Source organism: Meriones unguiculatus, chromosome 11 (genome assembly GCF_030254825.1).
Source record: "Meriones unguiculatus strain TT.TT164.6M chromosome 11, Bangor_MerUng_6.1, whole genome shotgun sequence".
Taxonomy (NCBI): domain Eukaryota; kingdom Metazoa; phylum Chordata; class Mammalia; order Rodentia; family Muridae; genus Meriones; species Meriones unguiculatus.
This window is the reverse complement of record NC_083359.1, coordinates 60623319-60651039: the sequence shown is the minus strand read 5'-3', so window position 1 is coordinate 60651039 and position 27721 is coordinate 60623319. Positions and strand designations below refer to the sequence as shown.

The 27721-nt window shown below is 38.7% G+C and overlaps 1 protein-coding gene across 3 annotated transcripts in view; it reads right to left on the bottom strand.

The window, feature by feature from the left end:
- Positions 1 to 27721, bottom strand: part of Dennd1b (DENN domain containing 1B) — a 235996-nt gene that overhangs the window by 57947 nt on the left and 150328 nt on the right. For all 3 annotated transcript variants that reach the window (XM_060364394.1, XM_021649456.2, XM_021649457.2), the window contains 2 exons: positions 20041 to 20166; positions 10219 to 10320 (listed from right to left, as the gene is read on the bottom strand). In XM_060364394.1, the coding sequence (XP_060220377.1) occupies positions 10219 to 10320; positions 20041 to 20166 (228 nt within the window). The remainder of the gene's footprint in view (positions 1 to 10218; positions 10321 to 20040; positions 20167 to 27721) is intronic.

Genomic DNA, 27721 nt, shown 5'->3' with positions numbered 1-27721 from the left:
ACTTATGGACACCTGATCTTTGACAAAGATGCCAAAACCATACAATGGAAAAAAGATAGCATCTTCAACAAATGGTGCTGGTCCAACTGGATGTCTACATGCAGAAAAATGAAAATAGATCCATATTTATCACCCTGCACAAAACTGAAGTCCAAGTGGATCAAAGAACTCAACATAAAACCAGGCACATTAAATCGGTTAGAAGAAAAAGTGAGGAATACCCTAGAACTCATTGGTATAGGAGAAAACTTCCTGAACAGAACACCAACAGCACAGGCTCTAAGAGCAACAATCAATAAATGGGACCTCATGAAATTGAAAAGCTTCTGTAAAGCAAAGGACACCGTCATCAAAACAAAGCGACCGCCTACAGATTGGGAAAGAATCTTCACCAACCCTTTATCTGTCAGAGGACTGATATCCAGTATATACAAAGAACTAAAGAAGCTGAAAAGCAACAAACCAAGTAATCCAATTAAAAAATGGGGAACAGAGCTAAACAGAGAATTCTCTGTAGAGGAATATCAATGGCAGAGAAACACTTAAAGAAATGCTAAATGACATTAGCCATTAGGGAAATGCAAAAAAAAAAAACCCTGAGATTTCACCTTACACCCATCAGAATGGCCAAGATGAAAAACTCAAGTGACAAGACATGCTGGATAGGCTGTGGAGAAAGGGGAACCATCCTCCACTGCTGGTGAGAATGTAAACTTGTACAACCATTTTGGAAATCAATCTGGCACTTTCTCAGACAACTAGGAAAAGCGATTCCTCAAGATCCAGCCATACCACTCCTAGGCATATATCCAAAAGGGGCTTAAGTACACAAAAACCATGTTTGTTGCTCAACCATGTTTGTAGCAGTTTTACTTGTAATAGCCAGAAGCTGGAAACAGCCCAGATGCCCCTCAACTGAAGAATGAATGCAGAAATTGTGGTACATCTACACAATGGAGTATTACTCTGCAATGAAAAATAAGGAAATCATGAAATTTACAGGTAAATGATAGGACCTGGAAAGGATCATCCTGAGTGAGCTGTCCCAGAAGCAGAAAGACACACATGGTATATACTCACTCACATAGACATATAACAGGATAAAACTACTAAAATCTGTACATCTAAAGAAACTAATCAAAAGAGAGGACCCTGACTAAAATGCTCAATCCCCACCCCAAAAGGCAAAGAGGAAGGACATCAGAAGAAGAAGAAAACAGGAAACAACCTAGGAACCTGCCCCAGAGGGCCTCTGAAAGGCCCTGCCCTGCAGACTATCAAAGCAGACGCTGAGACTTATGGCCAGCTGTTGGGCAGAGTGCATGAAATCTTATGTAAGAAGTGGGAAAAAGTAAGATCTGGAGAGGACAGGAACTCCACAAGCAGAGCAACAGAACCAGAACATTTGAACACAGGGGTCTTCCCAGAGACTCATACTCCAACCAAGTACCAGGCATGGAGATAACCTAGAACTTCTGGACACATGTAGCCCATGGCAGCTTAGTGTCCAAGTGGGTTACATAATAATGGGAAGAGGGACTGCCTCTGACATAATCTGATTGGCCTGCTCTTTGATCACCTCCCCCTGAGGGGGGAGCAGCCTTACCAGGCCACGGAAGAGGACAATGCAGCCACTCCTGATGAGACCTGATAGACTAAGATCAGAAGGAAGGACAGGAGGACCTCCCCTATCAGTGGACTTGGGGAGGGGCATTCGTGAAGAAAGGGGAGGGAGGGTGGGACCAGGAGGGGAGGAAGGAGGGGCTTATGGAGGGATACAAAGTGAATAAAGTGTAATTAATAAAAAGAAAAAAAAAAGGTAACTATGATGGCTTCACAAAGTGCTGATATCCCTGTTGTGCCTGACCTGTTTAATGGAGCATTTTGGGAACCTATAAAATATAAATCAGATTCAATCATGTCCAGATAAAACTTCCTAATAACATATTGCTACATGAGTATATGTTATATATACCCTCATGCCATCAGAGCCCTTTCATCTTGTGTATACTCTACACAGACTATCTACACAGAGCAACATTCCTTCTTATCAGAGTGAACTTCTGTCTAATACTAAGAAATGCAAGACTCTCTCTCTTCCAAAGTTTTTTAATAGCACTCTCTCTACCAAATGTTCCTCCTTTCATATATGTATTCCTTTCGACTTAGCTAAAGCATCTCAGTAATATCTTTTCTGACCAATAAATTCAAACTGGCTAACTAGTCAGTATCTGATATCCTCTGATTTCCATTTACTATATATTTTTCATGTCTTCTGGTTGCTAGCTATTCTATCACTGAAACTGTCAGCTCTATGAAAGTAGCTGAAATTCAGTGTTTGAAGTGATACTTCCTTAAAGAATAAATGATCAATATATTCTGATATAGCGGCACAATTTCACAAAGATGAAGGCAGGTATGTAAAAGCGACAAATTATAGCAACATAGGATAAATGTTCTTACTAATATAAAGCCAACATTGGTGACAAAATGCAGCATGTGCAAAACAACATATTGTGAAAAATATATATGAATGAAGATTTTATGTGAGTAGATATTGACCTGGCATAGGAATATGAGAGACTGGGAAACGTTTGAGACCAAGAAGCTTCTATAATGTGATACTCAGGAAACGTGATCTCTTATCTTGAGAAGCTTTGATGGTGTTTTTGGTTGTCAACTTGACTACATCTAGAATTAAATAAAACTTAAGTGGCTGGGTGAGAGATTTATTTATTTTTCTTAATCGAAGCATTTGAAGTGGAAAAAAACAATTTCAACTCAGATTTTTTTTTTTTGGTAGAGTCACATTTAATCTGAACCCCACCTTCTGGTGGAAGCCTATTAAAAAAGGACACGAGTCTCTCAGAGCCTCTGCAGTAGGCTCCTGTCCTGTTGCTTGTTTTCTCCTATGTCCAGTGCACATCCCATTTGTCTTTCTAAGTGAGGATTGATCATCTTACCCTGGGTCCTGTTTCTTGTTTATTTTCTTTAGGTGTATAGATTTCATTATGTTCATCATATCTTATAGATCTATATAAGTGAGTATATACCATGTGTGTCTTTCTCCTTCTGGGATACGTCACTCAGAATGATCTTTTCTAGATCCCACCATTTGCCTGCAAATTTCATGATTTCCTCATTTTTGATTGCTGAGTAGTAGTCCATTGTATAAACATAACACAATTTCTGTATCCATTCCTCCATTGATGGACATCTCGGTTGTTTCCAGACTATACCTATCAGTGTAACAAGCCAGATACTAAGACTCATAACTAAACCTTCGGCAGAGTGCAGGGAATCATGTGAAAGAAGGGGGAGTTAGTATGATGTGGAGAGGATAGGAGCTCCACAAGGACCAAATATATCTGGGCACAGGGGTCTTTTCTGAGACTGATACTCCACCAAGGACCATGTATGGAAATAACCTAGAACCTCTGCTTGGATGTAGCCCGTGGTAGCTCAGTAACCAATTGGTTTTCCCTAGTAAGGGGAACAGGGACTATTTCTGACAGGAAATCAATGGCATGCTCTTTGACCTCCCACCCCCCAAGGGAGGAGCAGTCCTGCTAGGCCACAGAGGAGGACTTTGCATCCAGTCCTGAAGAATCCTGATAAAACAGGGTCAGATGAAAGGGGAGGAGGTCCTCCCCAATCAGTGGACTTGGAAAGGGGCAGGGAGGAGATGAGGGAGAGAGGGTGGGATTGGGAGGGAATGAGGGAGTGGGATACAGCATTAATAAAATGTAACTAATAATAAAAAGAAAAAGAAAAAAATTAAAAAAAGGACAGGAAAGAAGGAAGCTGTTCTCTTTGCCTGCTTTCTCCCCTTCTCACTGGTAAGTCCATTCCTTTAATAAGCACTATAGCCTACTTCTTTGAGATTCTGGTATATCCTGCTTCAACTGAATAACTACAGAATTCTTAAACTTTCCATTGGTAGAAAGACATTGTTGGATTATATGGACCACAACCTACAACCTATTCTTATAAAGACCCTTATAGATAGACAGACAGACTGACTGACTGACTGATATGGATGGACTTTCATCTATAATTTCTGTTCCTCTAAAGAACCATGGCTAATACAGAAGGTATTAACAGTGAGATAGGCATGTTCCTAGACAAAGGATGGGTGGTGGGTTCACTTTTGGCTTTGTGTACACTCAATAATGAATAGGGTCTATTTAACTGAATTTGTAATAGTCAGAGAATGGTAAGTTTACTAGTAACTTATTTAAACATCTTTGATTTAAAATACACAATGTTGTACTTTAGAGAGGTGTTTTAGAAAAAAGTATAGTAGACATTATAATTTGCAGACACCTCAGCAGACCCTGAAAAGGTACTACAGTTTCCTGCACCTGGCCCAGAAGATGCCGGAAGGGGCTCCGGTGGCCCCACCCTTGACTACTGACTTAACATTCATGGATTCTGGAGGGTTGTATACTTGTGACCAAGTCCACCAGGCTCCCATAGATAGCTCCAAATGTATCACCACACATTTGACCCTGGTTAAATGAAAGAGGGCTGGGGTAAGGGTGGGCAGTATTCATGTGTGAAACTGTCTAAGAACAAATTGAATTAATAAAAAATGTACTCTCTGTACATTTGTACACTGACAGGAACTTGTTATATTAAAAAGTAGGGTAAATACATACTTATATTAACTTATAGAAGATAAGAAAGATTTTAGATGAATAATATACAACAAGTTTTCAACTGAAATCTTCCTTGCCATTTTCTCCCTCAAGTGACTTAGCAATTGCATAAGCTAAACTGCTTTTTGTTATGTTTTGTTTTTTTTTATTTTTTTGGGAGGGCTTTCTATAGAAATTAGAGGTCCTTTAATATTAATCAGATTTCCTAACAGTAATCTACACTGCCAGTCAAGATGGCCTAGAGTCATGGAGAGGTCTTAAAGTCACAGATTAAACTTAGATTTTAAGATTAACATGGTAAACTGAGCCATGATCCTAACCTTGGAAAGGACATAAGCAAAGGAACCTTTTTTAAACCTTGAATTTAGTAGTTAATAATGTAGAAATAATTTTTTTCTTATATTAGTATTAAATAAAGGCAAGAGACTTAAAATATGGCCTACTCTTCATAAAGCTGCAGTGTAGAGAAAGTTGGTAATATCAAAATCATGGATATGAAGAATTATTTCTGGGATTCCATCCAAATCTATTATCTAAACAGGAGTTAATCCAAATGGAACCCACTGTCATCTGTCTAAGCTATGTGTTTATTTCATGGTATCATATAATGTAAGAGGTAAAAGGCATCTGAGACTTAGTATTCAAATGTAATTCACTTCACAGATTTGGAAATGGAGGGCCAGAGGGATTTACATGTCAAATGTCAATAAAAAACACAACCCATTAGAGCCTAATCTGGAGACATGAACCCCCCCACATACACACAAATGCCTCACTAAACACCAAAATTAATACTGACTCTCTATACTCAATAGTCATAATAATGATCACGTAAGCAGGTAGCCACTGATGCTTTGTTAAGGAAACTTCTTAGCTGAAGGCTAGGCTAGTAGTGCAAGGATGCCGAACACAGGGGACATGTTCATCAAGAGGAGTTTCCGAGAAATAGTTTACAACATGGTTACCACAGTCCATGATAATTTATAACTTATTTCCATTTGCTGAATGAATTTTGTGTGTGCTCACTACCAAAAACTATGTCAGATTACAGTTAGCCAGCAGAATATGAGCATCACATACTATGTATGTGGACACATATGTGTCTATGCAGATAGGTATCAAACTATAACATTGAATCTATTAAACATTTAATTTTGTCAATTAAAGTTTTCAAATCAAATATGAAATACTACAGTTGAAGTGCAATTAAATAATAAGCTGAAAGGATTTAAACACCCTCTCTGTGCCTGTCTTAGTTAGGGATTCTTTTGCTGGGACAAAACATGATGGCAAAACATCATTTTGGGAGGAATGGCGTTGTCTTCCTTTTTTTGCATTGTCTTCCTTTTTTTTCACCTTGCAGCTTGTAGTCCACTAATGATTTAGGAAGTAGGGCAGGGATTCTAGGAAGAAGCCTGGGGTGGGAGCGGATGCAGAGACATTGGAAAAGTGCTATTTACTGACTTGCTCATCCCTCATCCTGGCTTGCTCATCCTGCTTTCTGACAGCACCCAGGAACACTAGCCCAGAGGTAGTGCCATCCACAATGTGTGGGTCCTCCCACATCAATCACTAAGTAAGAAAGTACCCTAGAGCCAATCTTATAGAGGCAACCTCTCAATTGAGGTTCCCTCCTCTCAGACAACTCAGTGTTCTACCATTTTTGAGGTTGGCAAAAATCCTAATCAGCACAGCCTTTCTCTACAGCAAAGCCCACAATCACTGCAGCTTGCTTTTGCCTTTCTTTATGTTTTTTTTGTCATATTTTTATCATATAGTACAATCATATATCATAAATATAATTTTTTGCTCATTTGGGTACTATATAAAAGTACTTAACACATACATATGCACGCTTTGGTGATATTTCCTTCACATCACTGGTTTTTACTTTTTAATACAATTCATTTATTTCCCTGCTGTTGTGTCCTACTACATTACAACTTATTCATTGAAAAGAAAAAACATCCCAGGCTGTGGTGATGGCTCAGCAGCTGAATGCACTGCTCTTCTAGAGGACCAGCGTCCAGTTCCCAAGATCTACCTGGGGAAGCTCACATCTCCTCTCATTCCAGATCCAAGGGATCTAATACCCCTTTCCAGCATCTGTGGGCACTGCATGCATGTGAGCATAAATAAGTCAAAAACTCCCTTTCTCTTTCTCTACTATTTCATGGCTGAAATATATTATGTGCAGATATAAATCCCTTATTCTTTATTCAAATTGGATATTCTAAACTTTGCAAAGCAATAAAATGGAATATTTCATTGGCTCAAGTATGACACTTGCAACTACAGTCTCTGTTCTATTTCCTGCCTTACCTAGCGGCATTGCATGGGATGTGGACATTGTCATTATGCACTCTAGCTACTGACCTCCGACCTCATCTACTGTTTGTCTCTATGCACACTGTATTCTGGGTGATTTTTATTTCATATAGCCCTTCAGTTCAAAAAACTCTCTCTACACTTACATCTAACCTACATAGAAATGTTTCCTCTGACTGCAATGATTATGCTCTTCTTTACTGGGATTTTGTTGCATTGTTGAAACAGAGATAGAATTTAGTTTGTCAGGTCTGGTCAAGTACCTCTACCCCTGAGACATCTCAATAGCCCACAACTCATTTTTAATAACGGAATGTGGTATAGTTTCTGCATAGATTAACAAATACAAAGGAGATGGTAACACCCACCTCAAGCACATATTAGATGACCTTGAGACTGCATGGCTATTGTATAGCACTTAATTTAGTATCAGCTTGGAGACAGGGAGCTCACAGGAACAACTTCATCTTAGGAAATTCAGACATTTCTGTCCTTAAATCATGTATGCCTCTCCTTAAGGTAAAACTTTACTATTTAAAAGACAGTTATATTACCATTAAGTATATTCTAGTCACAGATTATTTTTTAATTCATCAAAATATAAATAGCATTAATTCCTTGTCATACTGCTTTCCCAATTTGAAGGCAGATTTCAATTTGGTGGCATATTCTCCACTGACAGTTAGTCTGGGGTTTCTCAAAGGTGCTGCATGTTTGGATGCTAGCCCCGAACTGCTTACAACACAGTGTGCGTGTGCGTACATGCTGCAGTTATCCAGTTAGCTTCACACTCAAAACTGGAATAAGAAAACCAAGTACTAATAAGTAAGTATAGGTCATGTAAACAGGAACTAAGACTAACTATGTAAGAAAGAGACTGTGATTGCACGTTACAAACAAACAATAACCACTTGTCCCAAGGCTATTCTATTTGACCCTAACCTATCAGGTCTCAATAGGACTGCTTGCATTGTCTTCCTCTGTGGCCTGGCAAGGCTCCCCCCTCCATGGGAGGTGATCAGAGAGACTGTCATTGAGTTCGTGCCAGAGAAAGCCCCACTTCCCTTACTAGGGACCACACTTGGATACTGAGTCTATGGGCTACATCTGAGCCGGGATTTTGGGTCCTCTCCAAGCATTGTCTGCAGAGCTCCCAGGGCTCAGGTTTTTGTTTTTTTGTTTGTTTGTTTGTTTGTTTGTTTGTTCTGGGCTCTGTTGCTCTCCTTTTGGAGCTCCCGTTTCCTCCAGGTCTTTCTATCTCCCCCTTCTTTCATAAAATTCCATGTCCTTGGCTCAAAGTTTGGCTAAGAGTCTCAGCCTCTGCGTGGATACCTCGATCAGTAGTCTTTCAGAGGCCCTCTGTGGTAGGCTCCTATCCTATTCTCTGTCTTCTGCTTCCCATGTCTATTGCATTTGCCCTTCTGAATGAGGATTGATCATCTTCCCCAGGGGTCTTCCTTGTTGTTTAGCTTCTTTAGAAGTATAGATTTTAGTATGTTTATCCTATACTATATGGCTAATAGCCACTTATGAGTGAGCATATACCATATGTCTTTCTGCTTCTGGGTTACCTCACTCAAGATGATCATTTCTAGTTCCCACCATTTGCCTGAAAATTTCATGATTTCCTTGTTTTTAATTGCTGAGTACTATTGCACTGTGTAAATGTACCACCATTTCTGTATCCATTCCTCCTTTGACAGACATCTGGGTTGTTTCCAGGATCTGGCTATTACGAATAAAGCTGCTACAAACATGGTTGAGGAAATGTCCTTGTTCTGTATTTGAGCATCTTTTGGATATATGCTCAAATACAGAACAAGGTATAGCTGGTATAGCTGGATCTTGAGGTAGCGCTATTCCTAACTATCTGATAAACCACCACATTGATAAAGTGGCTGTACAAGTTTACATTCCCACCAGCAATGGAGGAGGGTTCCCAATTCTCCACAACCTCTCCAGCATATGTTGTCACTTGAGTTTTTGATCTTAGCCATTCTGAAGGGTGTAAAATAAAATCTCGGGCTTGTTTTGATTTGCATCTCCCTAATGGCTAAGGATGTTGAACATTTCTTTAAGTGTTTCTCTGCCATTCCATATTCCTCTATTGAGAATTCCCTGTTTAGCTCTGTACCCCATTTTTTAATTGGATTCCTTGCTGTGTTGGTGTTTAACCTAAGTTCTTTATATATTCTGGATATTAGCCCTCCCTCCCAGATAAAGGGTTGGTAAAGATCCTTTCCCAATCTGTAGGCTGTTGTTTTGTTCTGACAACAGTAACCTTTGCTTTACGGAAGCTTTTCATTTTTGAGATTTTTATATAATTACATCATTTCTCTCTTACCTTTCCTCCCTCCACAACCTCCCATATGGCCCTCTTTGGTGTCTTTAAAACTCATAGCCTCTTTTCTGAGACTGATACTCCAACCAAGGATCATTCATGGAGAAAACCTAGAACCTCTGTACAGATATAGCCCATGGCAGTTCAGTGTCCAAGTTGGTTTCCCTAGTAAGGGAAACAGGGACTGTCTCTGACATGAACTCAGTGGCTGGCTCTTTGATCACCTCCCCCCTCAGGGGGGTACAGCCTTGCCAGGCCACAGAGGAAGACAATGCAGTCAGTCCTGATGAGACCTGATAGACTAGGATCAGAAGGAAGGGAAGGAAGACCTCCTCTATCAGTAGACTGGGGGAGGAGCATGGGTGGAGAAGAGGGAAGGAGGGTGGGATTGGGAGGGGAGAAGGGGAGGGAGCTACAGGTAGGATACAAAGGGAACAAACTATAATAAAAATAAAAAAAATTAATAGCCTCTTTTTTCATTAATTGTTGTTATACATACACACAAACACACACACACACTCCTAAATATAGCGTACCTGGTCTATACAGTGTTACTCTCATATATATATATATTTTAGGGATGACCTTTCATACTGGACTACAAATTGGTGTGCTCCGCCCTGGAGAGGGACATCCCCTCTCATGCCTCCAATCCCTCTACCTCCTCACCTGGCTCTCAACACTCCTTAGAATGCCATCAGCATATAGCTCTACCACAGGAATACAAGGCATTTTTCTGTTTACCACATAAACAGAACTTCCTGATTCAGAAATGACTTTTTTTAGGACATGGATTTTTAACCTGGATGTAGTTTTAGGGTGGCAGAAATGTGCTGAATCTGGTCAGTGTTCTCTGTACAGACCCAATATGTTTGGTGTCAGTCTTACCTGTTTAAACAGCTGCAGGTTAACTGCCGTCTCCAGGAACTGCTTCATTACACTGGAGCGGGGCTTTATAAAGCTCTCCTCACAGAAGGTGATGGGCTCACCCTAGACAGACACAAAGATTTTCAGGGGCATCAATAAACGGTCAGTCAGAGAGAAGCAGTTTCTTCAGGAGACACACTGAGAGTCACAAGGGGATATGAGATTAAAAAAAAAAAATCAACCAACCAATCCTACATATATCCCAACCTAGTAGGACTAATCCTGAACTGAAAATCCTGTGCAACAGGCCTCCTCTCAGGAACTGCTGATGCTCTGAAAATGGCTCAATTTCACTCAGAAAAGAGCAAGTTGCTTAAATGCAAAGATTTGAGACTGTTAGCTTGAGTTTTTAAGAATAAAACTATCATGTATATTTAAAAAACTTGAAAATGTCTACAATTACTTTTCTTGCTGAATGGATAACATGCTTTTATTCCCATCATATTTATTCATCTTTCTGTTATGTGTGAGTGTTTTGCCTGCATGTATGTATGCTTGATGCCTTTGGAAGTCAGAAGAGAGCATGAGATACTCTGTACTGGAGTGACAGGTGCTTGTGAACTATCACGTGGGTGCTGGGAATCGACACTGGGCCCTCTGCAAGAGCAGTTGGTGCTCCTAACAGTTGAGCCACCTCTCCAGCTCCACAACGTTCCTGCTGTAAAGCTGGCTGCCTCTTTTTGCCCCTCATATTATACACATTCACTGGTTGGTATTCAAATAATCGGAGTTTTTATAATTGTTTTCTCTTCATGACTGAAAACACAGTCCTGGCTCAATATTGTGGGTTAGGTTCTGCTTGGTAACTGCCTTCCTGCTAAGCAGTCACATCTCTCAAGTGCCTGATGGGTCCTCTACTAGATGTTACTGTGTCATCAACAAGAACTTTACACCCTACAGATGGCACTTGCTCCAGTTACGCTCAGATAGCACCGAATGGTCCCTTGCTGGATGATTCCTCCCAATTCCTCTCCAGCACTTCAACAGTCCAATGTCTTATTTGACATATGTACAGGTCACTGATTGTATTTCATGTTCAAAATGAAAGTGAAGACTCATGACAATTCATTCAATAGAATGAATTTTGTGGCAATTCTTGTATTGAAGTAAAGAGTTAAAAAGCATGCTTGAACTCTCAAAACTATCAATTACAACATAAGTGTTAGAGACTCAGTACTCTGGTTTATAGGAATCTATAAGTAAAATACTAAAAATTGGCCCTGGCATGAACAAAAGTAAGGACTAATAACAATGTGATTCAATTGCTGTCATTTCTCATGGAATTAATGACATTATCCAACTACCTTTTCAAATAAAAATACAGTCTCATGCAGGCAGTATATGAAACATAAAAATTAGATGAAATCAAAGATTCGGTGTCTATGAATTTGCCCGTAGTTTGCCCCATTTGAAGTGCTCAGCCATTGCTCATGACTAGTGCTAGAAGAGAGCATGTGTTCAGATTTCCTTCAACATAAAGTCTTCTTGGGCAGCCTTGCTAGGAAAGAGGGATAATGCAAACAAACAGTGAGGGGAGGCTAAAATAATCTATCAAGTAGTGTCACCCACCAACATTCGCAGGACAATGACCCATCACAAAAATTATATCATATGCTTTATGGTTATTTTTGACAGAAAGAGCTATACAGGATTTTTGAATCATTCATTTCACAACCTGGATGGGTTTACACAAATACACTTAGGGTAAATGAAGTGGGCCACATTTACTACTCAAGATGAAACAAACAAAAGCAAACAAGGCAATCCTGTTAAAGATAGAATCTACTGTAGTCACATTAATAGAGCCAGAATCAAACCACTTACACCGGAAATAGAACAAATACTGAATGAGTGAACGAACGAATGAAAAAATGAATGAAGCTGAAGGTTCATAATTATTGTTTAGTACAACTTCTTAAAAATGTATTCTTTGAGAACTTTGCATATCAGGAACTATAGCAAAGGGAACTTGATGACAAGACTTTAGCCATCAAAGGATCCAAACTCATTTTAAAATCTTTCATTTAAAATGAGAGTGTCAAAAAATAAAATAAAAAATAAAAAAATTAAAATGAAATGAGAGTGTCTGAAAGAGGAAGGCCTGAACACAAAAAGCTGCTACAGGGGTATCTTGCCCAGAGACACCTAGGGAATTGTTTTGCCAGGTTCAGTCATGCAGGTACTCAGAGATCACTGCCCCAGTGGCTCATAGGTTCCCAGATATGTTATCCTGGCAGCAAAAATGGGTGTAGGTTCAACCTAGTATGCTAACCATTTTCAAGATGGTTCTTCCTCTCAGTTAATTCCATCAGGAAATGCTTCCACAAACACACTAAAAAGTATGTCTCACTAGCTGTTCCTTAATTGGATCAAGTTGACAAAGTTAACTAGGCTACAAATAAACATTCCTAACCATCTGAGACAGTGTCTTGCTATGTAGTCCTGGCTGTTAGCCTGCAACTTTGTGTAGATAAGACTAGCCTCAAACTGTTGATGATCTTCCTGCTTCCAGCCTCTGTAGGTCTGGGATTACAGAAGTATATCACCCTACATGGCTTCATCACAAAACTTTTAAAAGCAATGCCTACTCAGCGAATTCATAGTTAAAGTCCATCAGGCAGTTCTTCCTTTCCAACTGTATGCTAGACAACAGAGGACACCCAAACATATTTCTGAAAAGAAATAAGATCATGAAGTTTTTACAACTTCTATACTTGGTCCTTCTTTATTTTATGTCTAACAAAATATATCAAAGATATAGGTCAAACATATAAATGACCAAATAAGTCCTAAAATAAAAACAAACAAGCAGAACAGAACACCATCAGCACAGGCTCTAAGAGCAACAATCAATAAACGGGACCTCATGAAACTGAAAAGCTTCTGTAAAGCAAAGGACACTCTTATCAGAACAAAACGACAACCTACAGATTGGGAAAAGATCTTTACCAGACCTACATCTGACAAGGGCTGATATCCGGTATATATAAAGAACTAAAGAAGTTTAAAGGCAATAATTCAAGCAATCCAATTAAAAAATGGGGTATGAAGCTAAACATAATTCTCTGTAGAAGAATACAGAATGGCAGAGAAACACTTAAAGAGATGCTCAACATCCTTAGTCAGCAGAGAGATGCAAATGAAAACGACCCTGAGATTTCACCTTACACCCATCAGAATGGCTAAGATCAAAAACTCAAGTGACTACACATGCCAGAGAGGTTGTGGAGAAAGGGGTACCTTTCTCCATTGCTGGTGGGAATGTAAACTTGTACAACCACTTTGGAAATCAATCTGGTGCTTTCTCAGACAATTAGGAATACTGCTTCCTCAAGATCCAGCTATACCACTCCTAGGCATATATCCAAAAGAGGCTCAAGTATTCAACAAGGACATTTGCTCAACCATGTTTGTTGCAGCTTTATTCGTAATTGCCAGAAACTAGAAACTACCCAGATGTCCCTCAATGGAGGAATGGATACAGAAATTGTGGTACTTTTACACAATGGAATACTACTGAGCAATTAAAAACAAGGAAATCATGAAATTTTCAGGCAAATGGTGGGATCTAGAAAAGATCATCCTGAGTGAAGTATCCCAGGAGCAGAAAGACACACATGGTATATACTCACTTATAAGTGGGTACTAGACCTATAAGATAGGATAAACATACTAAAATCTGTACACCTAAAGAAGATAAAAAAGAAAGAGGACCAGGGGTAAGATGATCAATCCTCACCTAGGAAGACAAAGGGGATCGACATTGGAAGTCGGAAAAAAACAACTAACAGGACAGGAGCCTACCGCATAGGGCCTCTGAAAGACTCTACCTAGCAGTGTATCAAAGCAGATGCTGAGACTCATAACTAAACCTTCGGCAGAGTGCAGGAAATCATATGAAAGAAGGGGGAGTTAGTATGACTTAGAGGGGACAGGAGCCCCACAAGGGCCAAATATATCAGGACATAGGGGTCTTCTATGAGACTGTTTCTCCAACCAAGGACCACGCATGGATATAACCTAAAACCCCTGCTTGGATATAGCCAATGGTAGCTCAGTACCCAAGTGGGTTTCCTAGTAAGGGGGACAAGGATTATGTCTGACATGAACTCAATGACTGACTCATTGAGCTTCCCCTCCCCCCAAGGGAGGAGCAGCCTTGCTAGGCCACAGACAAGGACATTGCAGCCAATCCTGAAGATACCTGATAAGCTAGGGTCAGATGGAAGGGGAGGAGGACCTCCCCTATCAGTGGACTTGGAACGGGGCAAGGAGGAGATGAGGAAGGGAGGGTGGGATTGGGAGGGAAGGGGGGGGTATGGCTGGGATACAAGTGAATGACCTGTGATTAAAATTAAAAAAACAAACAAACAAGCAAACACTTCCAGTGAATTACATATTGGGTAATATATGAAGATAATATCTGTGGTGGTTTGAAGGCGAGTGGTCCCAGTGGCTCATATATTTGAATACTTGTTCTCCTATTGGTTGAACTGCTTGGTAAAGATTGGGATGTATGACCTTGTTGGGGGAGGTGTGTCACTAGGGTGGGCTTTGAGATTTCAAAAGAATCATGTAATTCCTAGTATACTTTCTCTGTATCTTATGGTTGTGGATCAAGTTATGACCTCTCATCTATTCCTCATTCTACCATCAGGGACTCTAACCCTCTGAAACTGTAAGCAAAATTAAATTATTTCTTTTATAAGTTTCCTTGGTCATGGTGTTTTTGTTATAACTATAAAAAACTAAGACAGAAATTGGGACCGGGGAGGGGGAACATGACAGGCCTGACAATGCTGTTTTTGGAGTAAAGTAGAAGACTATGAGACCTGCACTAAGAAAGTGGTTGAATACTGTAATAGAACATCCTAGTAGGAGACAGAAAGACAGTAACACTGTGGACAGTAACAATATGGATTATGGAGTCTCAGCTCAAGAGGTTTCAGAGGGGAACAATATCAGCTGCACTAGAGACATGATATTTTGGCAGACAATGTGTCTGCTTTCTGCCTTTGTCCTAGGAATTTACATGTGATTAAACTGAAAGTAATGAACTCATTTTCTTGATAGTGGTGATTTCAAAACAGCCTAATACTGACTCATCTTGATTCACAACATAAGGTGCATGGTGGGAGAGGGGTGTGGGGCAGTAATGGGCATGGGCAGGAGGAGGAATTGCATGAGTCTTTTGAAACTTCAGTGTCTGAGTTTGTGATAGCTATTACTAATTACATTTACATGGGGCTACAATGAAAAAGAACAAGTGGAAAAAAACAACAACAGAAAATATACAGCTTAAAGAGAACATTAGACAGCAGAAAATTTAATGTTGGCGCCAAAGTTTGTGTGGAAAAGACTGAGAAGACTAATGAGTAGCCTGATCTGAAATGGAGAATAGAAAATGGTAAACTCAGGGCAATACCCTACCCACCCAGCTAAGTTTCCAGTTTGTGAAAAGAAAAAGCCAAAGAAATGTTCTGCTCTAAAAAAGAAACAAACAAACAAACAAACAAAAATCTGACAAAACAAAGCTGTTATGGATGTGACTCAAGGGTGCCAGGGTTCACCTCATGTTGGTAGTCAACCTTGACAATGTCCAACACATGGTTCTAGGCTTTAGAATCATGAAAGATTCAAGCAACCTCCTTTGGACCCTTTTTATTACTTATCTTCTTTGTGTCTATGGATTATAGCATGGTTGTATGGCTAATATCCACTTATAAGTAAGTACATACCGTGTGGTCTTTCTTGGTCTGGGTTACCTCACTCAGGATGATCTCTCTAGTTCCATCCATGTGCATGCAAATTTCATGATGCCCATGTTTTTAATAGCTGAGTAGTAAGTATTTCACTGTATAAATGTACCACAGTTTATCCATTTGTCTGTTGATGGACAAGTAGGTTGTTTCTAGTTTCCTGGCTATTATGAATAAAGCTACTATGAACCTAGATAAGCAAATGCTCTTGGGGTATGATGGAGCATCTTTTGTGTATATGCCCAAGAGTGGCATTGCTGGGTCTTGCCTGTTTTTGGATCACTTCTACCTAGTGGGGATACCCTTCCTGGTCACAGTGGAAGAGGATGCACTCAGGCTGATGTGACTTTGATGTGTTGGGGTGGGTGGATATGGTGGGCTCCCCTTTTCTGAGAAGAGGAGTGGGAAAGGGAGAAGAGGGTCGGAGGATGAGACTAGGAGGATAGGAGGGCAGGATCTATGTTCATGATGTAAAGTGAATAAACATATAAATTTATATTAAAGAATCATGAAAGATACATGAGTAATGCTATTATGGAATCTTTGTTCATGGTTAAGAAGAGCCACTGATGCCAGGCATGTGGCAGGGGAGTCCCTGAATGCAGCCCCTAAGAGGCCACTGCATGAAGCTATGAGATTCCTGATTTGTGCTGGAAAACCTAAGATATTACAGGTGTCAGGGCCATGCAATATCTGTCAGTGAAAGATGCATAGAAGTGGAACCATCGGGAGAGAGAAAAGTATGTTTCAGGTAGCAAAGCTGGAAGAGTGGAACCATGCAAATCCTTTGACATCAGGAATGAAACAACAGGATTTGGATTTTTATTATTAGGTTTCAGTCTTGCATTGGTCCAGTATTTCCTCATATGCCCAGATTTATTCCTTTTGGAATGGTGAAATATATTCTGTGCTACCGTATGTTGAAAGTATATAACATGACTTGTTGTTTTATGGTGGTTAAAGTTAAGAGATTCTCTTGAGTCTCAGAAGTGACTTTGGACTTTTAAATTGTGTTGAGTCTGTGAAAAGCTATGGAGATTTTTAAAGCTGACCTAAATGTATTTTGTATTATGATAGGGCCATGAGCCTATAAGACCAGGAAGTGGAATGTGGTGGTTTGATTGGGAATGGCACCAAACAACCACATATTTGAACATTTGGTCCCTAGTTGGTAGAAGTGTTTTGGAAGGATTAAGAAGTGTGGCCCTGTTGTAGGAGCTGTGTCACTGGGGAAAAGGCCTTGAGATATTAAAAGGCTAATGTAATCCCCACTTCTCTCTCAGAGTCATGGTTAAGGATCAAGATGTGGGCTCTCAGCTGGTTCTTTGTTCTACCATCATGGACTCTAATCCTTTGAAACCATAAGACCAATTAAACGATTTCTTTTATAAGTTGTTTTTGTCTCAGTGTTTTGTTACAGGAATAGAATGTATTTTATTTATAATAAGAAAAGAAATTTTCTTAATAAACATTTAATAAATAGTAAAAGTTACTCCTCATGAAGAGAAAACAAAGAAATTTATATATATGTACTGATGATTATTTAAAAGTTAAGTTTTCATTCAATGATTGGCAGGGAATCATAAAGGCATGTAAATAATAATACTCTTCCTGGATCCCAAAATATATCAGAGTAGAAAAAAAAGGAGGAAGTAATATCATGGAAATTTTTGTAAGTGAAATAAATAAATTCAAGTAAGGTGTGACTTATTAATAAAAAAAAAATACTTTATGATAAATTCATATATTTCAACAGGCACTGGAAATAAGGCTTTTGAGATGTTTGGATTCTGAGGCACAGAAATCGTTATGCCCTAATGAATAAATACTGAACTCAAATATCAAAGGCAATTCATTGTTGAGATATATTATATATGTTTGTTTTTAGACAGGATATCTCTGTGTAGCCTTGGCTGTCCTGAACTCACTTTGTAGACCAGGCTGGCCTTGAACTCATAGAGATCTGCCTGCTTATGCCTTCCTGAGTACTCAGATTCCAGGACTGTGCCACTGTGCCCTACTGGGATACACTGTCTTACCCAGCACCCAACATGGTGACAACCTGAATCATTTAAAAGCATAATCCTTTACTTCCACTTACTCATTTCTTCACATTTGAAGTCTCCCACGAATTTAAAAACTGAATTTTAGTTTATAAAAAGAAGTATTTGAACACAGCAAAAACATCAAGGGAAATGGTATGTTTAGCTTCCCTCCCTTCCTTCCTTCCTTCCTTCCTTCCTTCCTTCCTTCCTTCCTTCCTTCCTATTTCAAAAACTGATTTCGGTAAATCTCTTAAGTAAAAAATAATTTTGTCCTTCAAGCTCACCTTTCTTTGAGTTGAGTTAGTTAAAGAATAATGTACTTAAGTGTATTTAGATGGTTCCATTCTTTCAAAGAATGAGATAAAGACTTCATATAAATTATGTATGAGGTACAATATTTAAAATTCTATAGTACCTTCAAATGTACATATGTTTCAGAAAGACTACAATGTGCTGTGATTGAGATAAGTATCCCCCAAATGCCTACATTTTAAAGGCATAGACTTTAGTCTATGAAAAAAATGAAGACTGAGAAGATGTGGAAGCCTAGTAGAGGGTTTTCTGTTCATTTGAGACATGCTAATGATTAGGACAGAAAGATCCTATCCCCTTCTTCCTATTCTCTTCTTCATGTCCCAGTTATTACATGTGGAATTCTATCCCCCAACATGATCCCTGTCATCTGGTACTGTCACACCAGACTCCCCAAAGCAACAGGTCCACCTTCACCCTTTCCATACACTTACGCCTCCCAGACTGCAAAATAGACCTTTTCTTTTAATAAAAAATAGACCTGAAAAGAAAATAGACCTTTGGCAGGTATTTTGTTATAGTGACAAATACAGGAGGTGTATATATATATATATATATATATATATACATATATATATATATATATGTATATATATCCAATTAAAAACTCCTTCCAAAAGCTCAAAAAACTTTGAAATGCTCAAGAGCTACACTATGGGAATCAAAAAGGCAGGAGACAGGTTAGAGAGTGTGTTCCACATTCATATGTGTTACTTGCTAATAATATTCAACAGGTCTGTACATCAAATGTGTAAGACAGACCAGGGGCGTATAAAAATTCTTCCTTTCTACAGACGAAGGGTTAATTCTATCAATGGCAGGCCTACGTATTACTTCTTATTAATCCAATGTATTTAACCCTTATCGTATACACATCTGGGCCAGGGACAGATCCTTGCCACCAACCCCAAGAACCTGAGGCTAAATCTGCAGGGCTCATACTGCACAAGGAAAGAAATAGCACTTTGAAGGTGTCCTCTCACTGCCACACACATGCTGTGGCACATGCACACAGACTACAAAAGTAAAAGCACATTATTATCTTAGTCATCTAGCCACGGAATGCTCTTGCAGAAATGTTTGATAAAACCAGCCTAAAAGTTTTAATGGATACTGCAGACAGAAACAAACATACTGGACTTGCACCATTTTGGACCAGCCAATATTTTTAGAGATAATTCAATAACTTTAGGGAATTAGAATAAATGGCAAGAAGGGATAAGATATGCTAAACAGTCAAGCCCATTTCAGAATGTGTGATGAACCAGGAACTATCCAAATATAGCCAAGTTTTAAAGTGCTAATTTCCTTACATTCCACTTTGTACCTGCCCTAACTGAGCTATTAAGTAAGTTCTACTGTCAGGTGAGTTTCTTGGTGATTTGAAGAAGGTCAGGTAAGTGATTTTAAGTGCTTGAACATAATTTATAAGTCACTCAAAAGTAAATATTCCACTTCGAGAACTTTAAATAGGTGACAGGCCAAAGATAGTGGGGAATATTAGCTAACTATAATGAAGGGAACTACAAACAGTTGATGAATTAAAGCAAGAATAAGCTTTAAAGCACATTATGCTGAGTTTTAAAAGACAACCACAATACTCCCTTCGGTTGTAATATTAAGATGTTTCCTTGGAAAAACAGAACAGTGTCTAAACCAATGCTTACAGGCTTGTATCTTAGAGCATCTCTGTAGGATCCAAACAAAGCCGCCTGCGCCCTCAGGAAGGCCCGAGCCACTCCATCTCCCGTAGCTGTGGACTGCTTCTTCAGCTTATTTTTCAAGGCCGAGACCTGCATGGCAGAGAGGAACAGTTAAATTAACACCTCAGAAATTGGTACAGCGAGGTACGAACCCAATCAGCAGGCAAAGCTCAATGTCTGCAGGTCAGCCAAAATCCATCCTCCTCCAGATAGCTTATCTTTTTAGCTGCACGGAGCACCTGCTGCTCTGTTAATTGAAACGAGAGTGGGAGAGGATAGCAATGTGCTAATGCAAATTGGTTTATGCTCTCTTTTTTTCCCCAAGGCCTCTTGACATAAATAAGCTTTAATTATTTACAGTAAACTGCTTGTGAGGCACTTTTCTGCAGATTTTTAGCAATTATAACATGTGTCTACTTGTTTGGAGATAAAGCTGGTTCAGGAGTGTTCATTTCTGTTGCGCATTGTTATTTGTTATGAGTCCTTCAAGAACATTTATAATTTTATTTCCTTTCTGGGAGCATCATTTGCATAAGTAATTTTCTCTTTTTATCAGTAACAGAATAAAAGAGATAATAGTAAAGTTATAGAGGCCATATCATGAATGGAAAATTAGGTAAAGCAAGTGTTATTCACTGTCTCCTTTAAATTTATCACATCCCCCTAAGAAAAAACCTTCATAGTCTCATTTCATTAGGCAAAAAAATAGAAACTAGTTTGCTTTCATGACGCGTTACTCTGAGTTAAGCTGTGATCTAACTTCGGGATCCACTGTTTCTCATTACCACATGCTAGTCTGCAGTTCTGGGTCACTGCCACATTCATCAGCGACTGGAACAGCATAGTGACATTTGAAAAACAGAAAAATTTTATCTGGGACTCTGCAAATTTTTACATTTTTTAAATTTTGTTGAATTTTTTCTTGAAAATTTTGTTGAATTCTTACAATATTTCATGCCTATTTTCTTGTAATTTAGAGTGCTATGCACTTGTAGAAATGCAACTATGAAGGGCTCCTGGACTGAGTTTTAAATGAGCTCACGCTCAAAATGTTAACTTTTTATTCACTTCAGTAACTACTTTCAATCAAAATAGAAAACTATAATCTGTTCCCTTGAAAACTTCAATATGCCTTCCTTTTCACTGTTTTAAGAAAAATGTGACATTGCATCACAAGTCTATTTTCGTCTACAAATAAAAACTAAGAGACAAATTTTAACTGGATTGCTACCTTAGTACAACATATTATCTGTGTAAACAGCCAGGTAATAAAATAATACCTTTATCCTCTACAGATGTGCAAAGGGGAATGTTTTTATTTCTTTGTTCAAGTAGCCCTGACTACTCTTGTAGATGATGATTGTAATTGAAATATGAACCTAATTAACAACTAAACTTTGAATAATGCTAATGAGGAATGAACACAGCATCAGAGGAAAGACCAGCTCTACAGGTGATAAACCTTCACAGTAGTGACATTTTCCAGTGTAAAGTCACAGTTACTGTGATCTCATCAAAGAAACAGACCCCCAATGGGTCCAATTATAACTATAGTTTTGAAAAATTATTGAGTTATGATATTCATAATCTATGCAGAAAGGCCTTTGTGGTATAGGTCTTCTCCCCATAGCTGTGATCTTTGCAATTTATATCCGAGCTCCACAGATTCAGATAAAAGTTTAGAGACTAATTCATTTAGCCACAAAGTGCTAAGCCGAATTCATTTCCCAGAAAGCTTTTATTGTTAAAATCTAACCTCAGTTTAGATAATCCCCATATTCAAACAATAATGCAGTTCAAACAGATTGCAGACTTGATGTCCTTTAATCTGTTTTGAAATGTTATTTTTCTACATTTAAAAATACAGACAAATATCAAAGTATATTCAATTATTATCCTTCCTATAAAGATTTTGATACAAGGGAATATGTTTCAAATGGTTAAGAACATTATAAAAACTAAATGAATGAGGGTTTTTTTTTTCCCCACATCTTTTCTACAGAAAATTGGAAGGAAAAACCACACTTATGTAAAAAAGCCATGCCTTGTATCTTGGAAAACAAAGTTTTTCAAGTTACACTTTTCAGGAAAACTGATGATTACTTCTTCTGAACTAAGGAAACAATACCGCTAGGACAGTCGCATGCGCTCTCGGAAAGGGGCGGTGGCACACACCTTAGCCCTTCCCTGGGCTGAACAACTGACTCAAGAGCTACCCAGGAGAATTAGCCACAGCACCAAGCCCCTCCAGACCCAATGAGCACAGGGCCTTTACTTCTCCAGCCAGTCACCAGATGATTGCTTAGGAGCTCTTGTAGATATCCAAAATACAAGAAAGAAAAAGAAAAGGATAATTCCTGTTCTATAACTATGCTTTCCAAAATGGCAGCCATCAGCCATGTGAGCAACTAAATTTCCTCATCCAAGTCCAAATCTGCTCCAAATATGAAGCAGACCTCATGTCTAGAAAACTCTGCATACAAAGAAACCTCACAGCATGCTTTCTGTGTGCTATATTTTGAAGCACTATTTTGAGCATAAAGTTAATTAAAATACATCAGTAAATCAACCTCACCTACTCTTTGAATTTATGAATGAGATTTCTAGAGAACTTATGATGGATGACCTGCGTTTCTCTGGGTGAGTGCTACGCTAAATGACCATCCTGCCTAATAGCATATGAATATGTGAGACTTAAAATTTCCCAGAAAAAAATGTGCTAAATTTTTTCTTTACTCATTTCTTTATTATTTCAAGCACACCATGAAGTTTTTTTTTTTCTTTGCTGTTCTAGATTGTCACAACTGTCACTAAATCTGATTTCCAGGGACCATAGGGATAGGTGAATTCCAGATTTCTGTGTGTGAATATGTATGCTCAATAAGTCTGTCAAAATGAGATTGTTTTTGAAAATCCATTTTAGAAATAAGTGCATTAATCTAATAGAAAGCAACTGTGTCAAATTCTACTGCTTTCACCGGCCTTTAGATCACTGCAGTAAATCAGAACTGGTTACCATTGCCCTTTGGTGCTAATTAGCTTTTAACAGTTTGTAATCTGTATCTGATGGTGTCTCTTCCGAACCCTTTGCAATATGTGCTCTGGGAAATAGCATGTTCTACTTTAGTTCCAAGCTTCTACGTTAAGGTATGAAATAAATGTACATCTTCCTATAAAGTTGTAAAACTTATATTAACACATAACTCTGAATTCAGAGAAATATTTAGAACTTTGGTCATATGGCTATTATCACAGTCCGCTTACACTGAAAAGGCACTGATCATTCCTTAGGAAAATAAGCTATAGTGAACCTTCACTTAGTAAAGATTACATCACAGCTCCTTTATTTTCACACTTTATTTTTAGACACTTTTCTGTGTGTCACTATACTTTGGTTAGATATACACAAGTCAAAAATATTCAATGGAAAAAAAGAAGCCTCAGAAATAAACTTCTCAAATGTTTAAATTCCCTTTATATAAAAAGGATTTTGGCCTCCAAGAAGCTGTTCATAGCATTAGAAGCAGGATTTTAGCAGTGGGAGTTTACTGAAAAATCAATAATATTGACACCAACTGACCACATTTTTCCTCTTAGCACGGAAGTGACTGTGAATAAAAACGGAAAGTCTACAAGTAAACACAGTAAATGGGTACAAATAGAGTGCAGGAGCTTCTGTGCATCATAATCATACAAGGAAGCTGGAAAGTCAGAAAGGAGGGGTAAATCTGCAGGAGGAGTTTCAGAGAAACAGTGGGTTTTTCTCTTCACGTCAACAGCATCATTCTGATAAAGAAAAGTAACTGCTTTACCTAGATATCCTATTATTTTTTTTATACTCATGGGAAGGAGAAAGGATGAAATAACTATTCTCTATGACAATGACCAGCATGGCATGATAAACCTAACTGAGAATGCATACCTTGATTACTACACAGAGAGAGTGAAATCAAGGGTAATAAAACCAGCACTTAGTGAAACACCAAATACCTAACTATACAGTAGGTATTAAGTGTTATTCTCACCCACAACAAGGAAATTTCTCTTTGCAACAACAACAACAACAACAACAAAAAAAAAAAAACTACGACTGATCAAAATTAAGAATTCTTGAGGCCATTCCCAACTGATACAATGACAAAACAATGCTTGCTCCTAAGGCCCATAAATCAGTACATTAAAGGGAAAAAAAACCCTGTAAGGGCCAGAGGAAGCAGGAGTTTGCTCTGAGATTGTGACTCCTACAAATGTTAGATGCTATAATCATAAAGCCTCACCAACAGGAATGCCTAAATATGAGCTGAATAAGGATGGCGCCTATAGACAGGCTAAAATGGACAGAAGAAATCTCAATGCCTCAATCCTAGATAAAGAATTCTAGGCAATTAAAAAAAATGCTAAAAGCAGTAAGATCACAATTAATTATCCAACACCAAGTGGTCATCCCTGGAAATATACAGTAAAAATTAAAGTCTATGGACTGAATAGGTTGTTTTTATGTATTCATTAGTATACACACATGTATACTTTTAAAAAGAGGGGTGAATAGACTATGTAGGCCACTGATGAAGAAAGACATAATGAACTTAGCTGTGCTATGAAAGGCTTGTTTAAACCTCAACATAAAACCAGATACTCTAAATCTGTTAGAAGAAAAGTGGGGAACAGTCTAGAACTCACTGGCACAGGAGACAACTTCCTGAACAGAACACCAACAGCACAGGCTCTAAGAGCACCAATCAATAAATGGGACCTCATGAAACTGAAAAGCTTCTGTAAAGCAAAGGACACCATCATCAAAACAAAACGACTGCCTACAGATTGGGAAAGAATCTTCACTAACCCTTTATCTGACAGAGGACTAATATCCAGTATATACAAAGAACTAAAGAAGCTGAAAAGCAGCAAACCAAGTAATCTAATTAAAAAATGGGGAACAGAGTTAAACAGAGAATTCTCGACAGAGGACTATCGAATGGCAGAGAAACACTTAAAGAAATGCTCAACCTCATTAGCCATCAGGGAAATGCAAATCAAAACGACCCTGAGATTTCACCTTACACCCATCAGAATGGCCAAGATGAAAAACTCAAGTGACAACATATGCTGGAGAGGTTGTGGAGAAAGGGGAACCCTCCTCCACTGCTGGTGGGAATGTAAACTGGTACAACCACTCTGGAAAGCTATCTGGCGCTTTCTAAGCCAATTAGGAATAGTGCTTCCTCAAGACCCAGCTATACCACTGCTAGGTATATACCGAAACTTTGCTCAAGTACACAAAAGGGATACTTGCTCAACCATGTTTATAGCAGCTTTATTTGTAATAGCCAGAACCTGGAAACAACCCAGATGTCCATCAATGGAGGAATGGGTACAGAAATTGTGGTATTTTTACACAATGGAATACTACTCAGCAATCAAAAAGGAGGAAATCATGAAATTTGCAGGCAAATGGTGGGATCTAGGAAAGATCATTCTGAGTGAAATATCCCAGAAAGAGAAAGACAAACACAGTATATACTCACTTATATTGACCTATAAGATATGATAAACATAATGAAATCTATACACTTAAAAAAGATAATCAAGAGAGCGGACATGGGGTAAGATGATCAATCCTCGTTTAGAAAGACAGATGGGATGTGCATTGAACGTATGACAGGAGTCTACTGAGCACATCTGAAAGTCTCTAACTAGCAGTGTTTTCAAAGCAGATACAAAGACTCATGACCAAACCTTCGGCAGAGTACAGGGAATCATAAGAAAGAAGGAGAGTTAGTCTGATGGGGAAAGGATAGGAGCTCCACAAGGACCAAATATATCTGGGCACAGGGTCTTTTCTGAGACTGACATTCAACCAAGGACTATGTATGGATATAACCTAGAACCTCTGCTCAGATGTAGCCTGTGGTAGCTCAGTAACCAATTGGTTTCCCAAAGTGAGGGGAACAGGGACTATTTCTAACAGGAACTCAATGACTGGCTCTTTGGCCTCCCCACCCCCCAAGGGAGGAGCAGTCCTGTTAGGCCAGAGAGGAGGGCTTCGCAGCTAGTCCTGAAGATACCTGATAAAACAGGATCAGATGAATGGGGAGGAGGTCCCCCCCATCAGTGTACTTGGAAAGGGGCACGTGGAGATGAGGGAGGGAGGGTGGGATTGGGAGGGAATGAGGGATCGGGACACGGCTGGGATACAGAGTTAATAAAATGTAACTGATAAAAAAAAATAAAATTAAAAAAAAAGAAGAAAAAAAACCTTAAAAAAGTAAAAAAAAAAAAAAAAAGAAAGGCTTGTTTAACTTTTTGTGTTGGTAAAAAATAGTATCTAAGCAGGGCTAAAATTATTTTCATTTCAGCTTACTGGTAGTAGAGATAGCTATCAGTCCACAAACATCAGTTCTCCCTAACTTTTGTAATGGAAGTCCTAAATCTTGAATAATGCATGGATAACCTGGGTATTTCCTTTGTGAGTTAGAGTAGGACCAGGCAAATGGAATATGAACTGGGGTGTGTGTGAACTGGGGTGTGTGTGAACTGGGGTGTGTGTGAACTGGGGTGTGTGTGTCTTACCTGGATTTCTCCTTTCTTCAGAAGCAAAGTCGAAAACAAATAATGGAGTTGGTATCTTAACCCTGGAGTTGACGTCTTGTGTGTTAAAGATGGAAGCTGCATCAAAGCTCTGAACTACCACCATTTTAATTTTTATAAAATAAATAATTAACATTTTAAGTGGTTAGGTTTTCAACTTTGGATAGTATAATATAATTACAATATTAAATCCTTTCCTTTCCTCCCTTCAAACCCTCCTATACAGTCTTCCTTGCTCTCTTTCAATTCATGGCCTCCTTTTCATTAGTTGTTGTTATATGCAAATATGTATATATGCTTTCAGGTTAGGCCATTTGGTATTAGATAAAATAAATATTTTGATCAAGATTATTGAGTCCTCTCTGTTCCAGCATCTTAACCTATACCCGAATTGATTTGCCACTTAACGTAGAAACTAATAGTGTTATACAAAAGAATATGTTAGTTATATGAAAATAAAAACATAGACTAAAGTCTGGCTTCTCTGGTAGTTTCTCATGCTGGTGAACCTGAAATATAGCACTCAATAAACTGGCATATCATAAGGTTCCAGCCGGGGCCACGAGGAAATAGTCATAATAAGCCAGAGAAAAACACTGAGCTCTGGAAAACCTGAGCATTACTATGAAAGGCCATTCCTTAAGGGACCATACAGGCTAACACTTTATTTTTCCCATATCTAAGCCTAGAAGAGGCCTTATCTCCTTGTCTCAATGGAGGAGGACTCCTCTGCCAATCTCTTCACCTACACCTGTCCCTTTTCTTTATAACATCTGTCTTCATATATGACACTAGAGAGTCTTTGTCACAATAATGTAGGCTTCTTTAAGTTGAAATATGTGTTTTCTTATTCAGCACTTTATTACCAGCTATGCGTACGCAAGTAGGTGCTTGATAAATACACACTGAGCCAATGAATGTGTCAAAAAGTGCATGAAGTGAACAAAATTACCTGTTTCAGGTATGATTTTACCTCAGCTCTAGGTTCTCAAGCAGAACGTCTATGATGGGCGTCAGGATCAAAACTCACTTCAAAGTTCACCAAGTCATTATGATA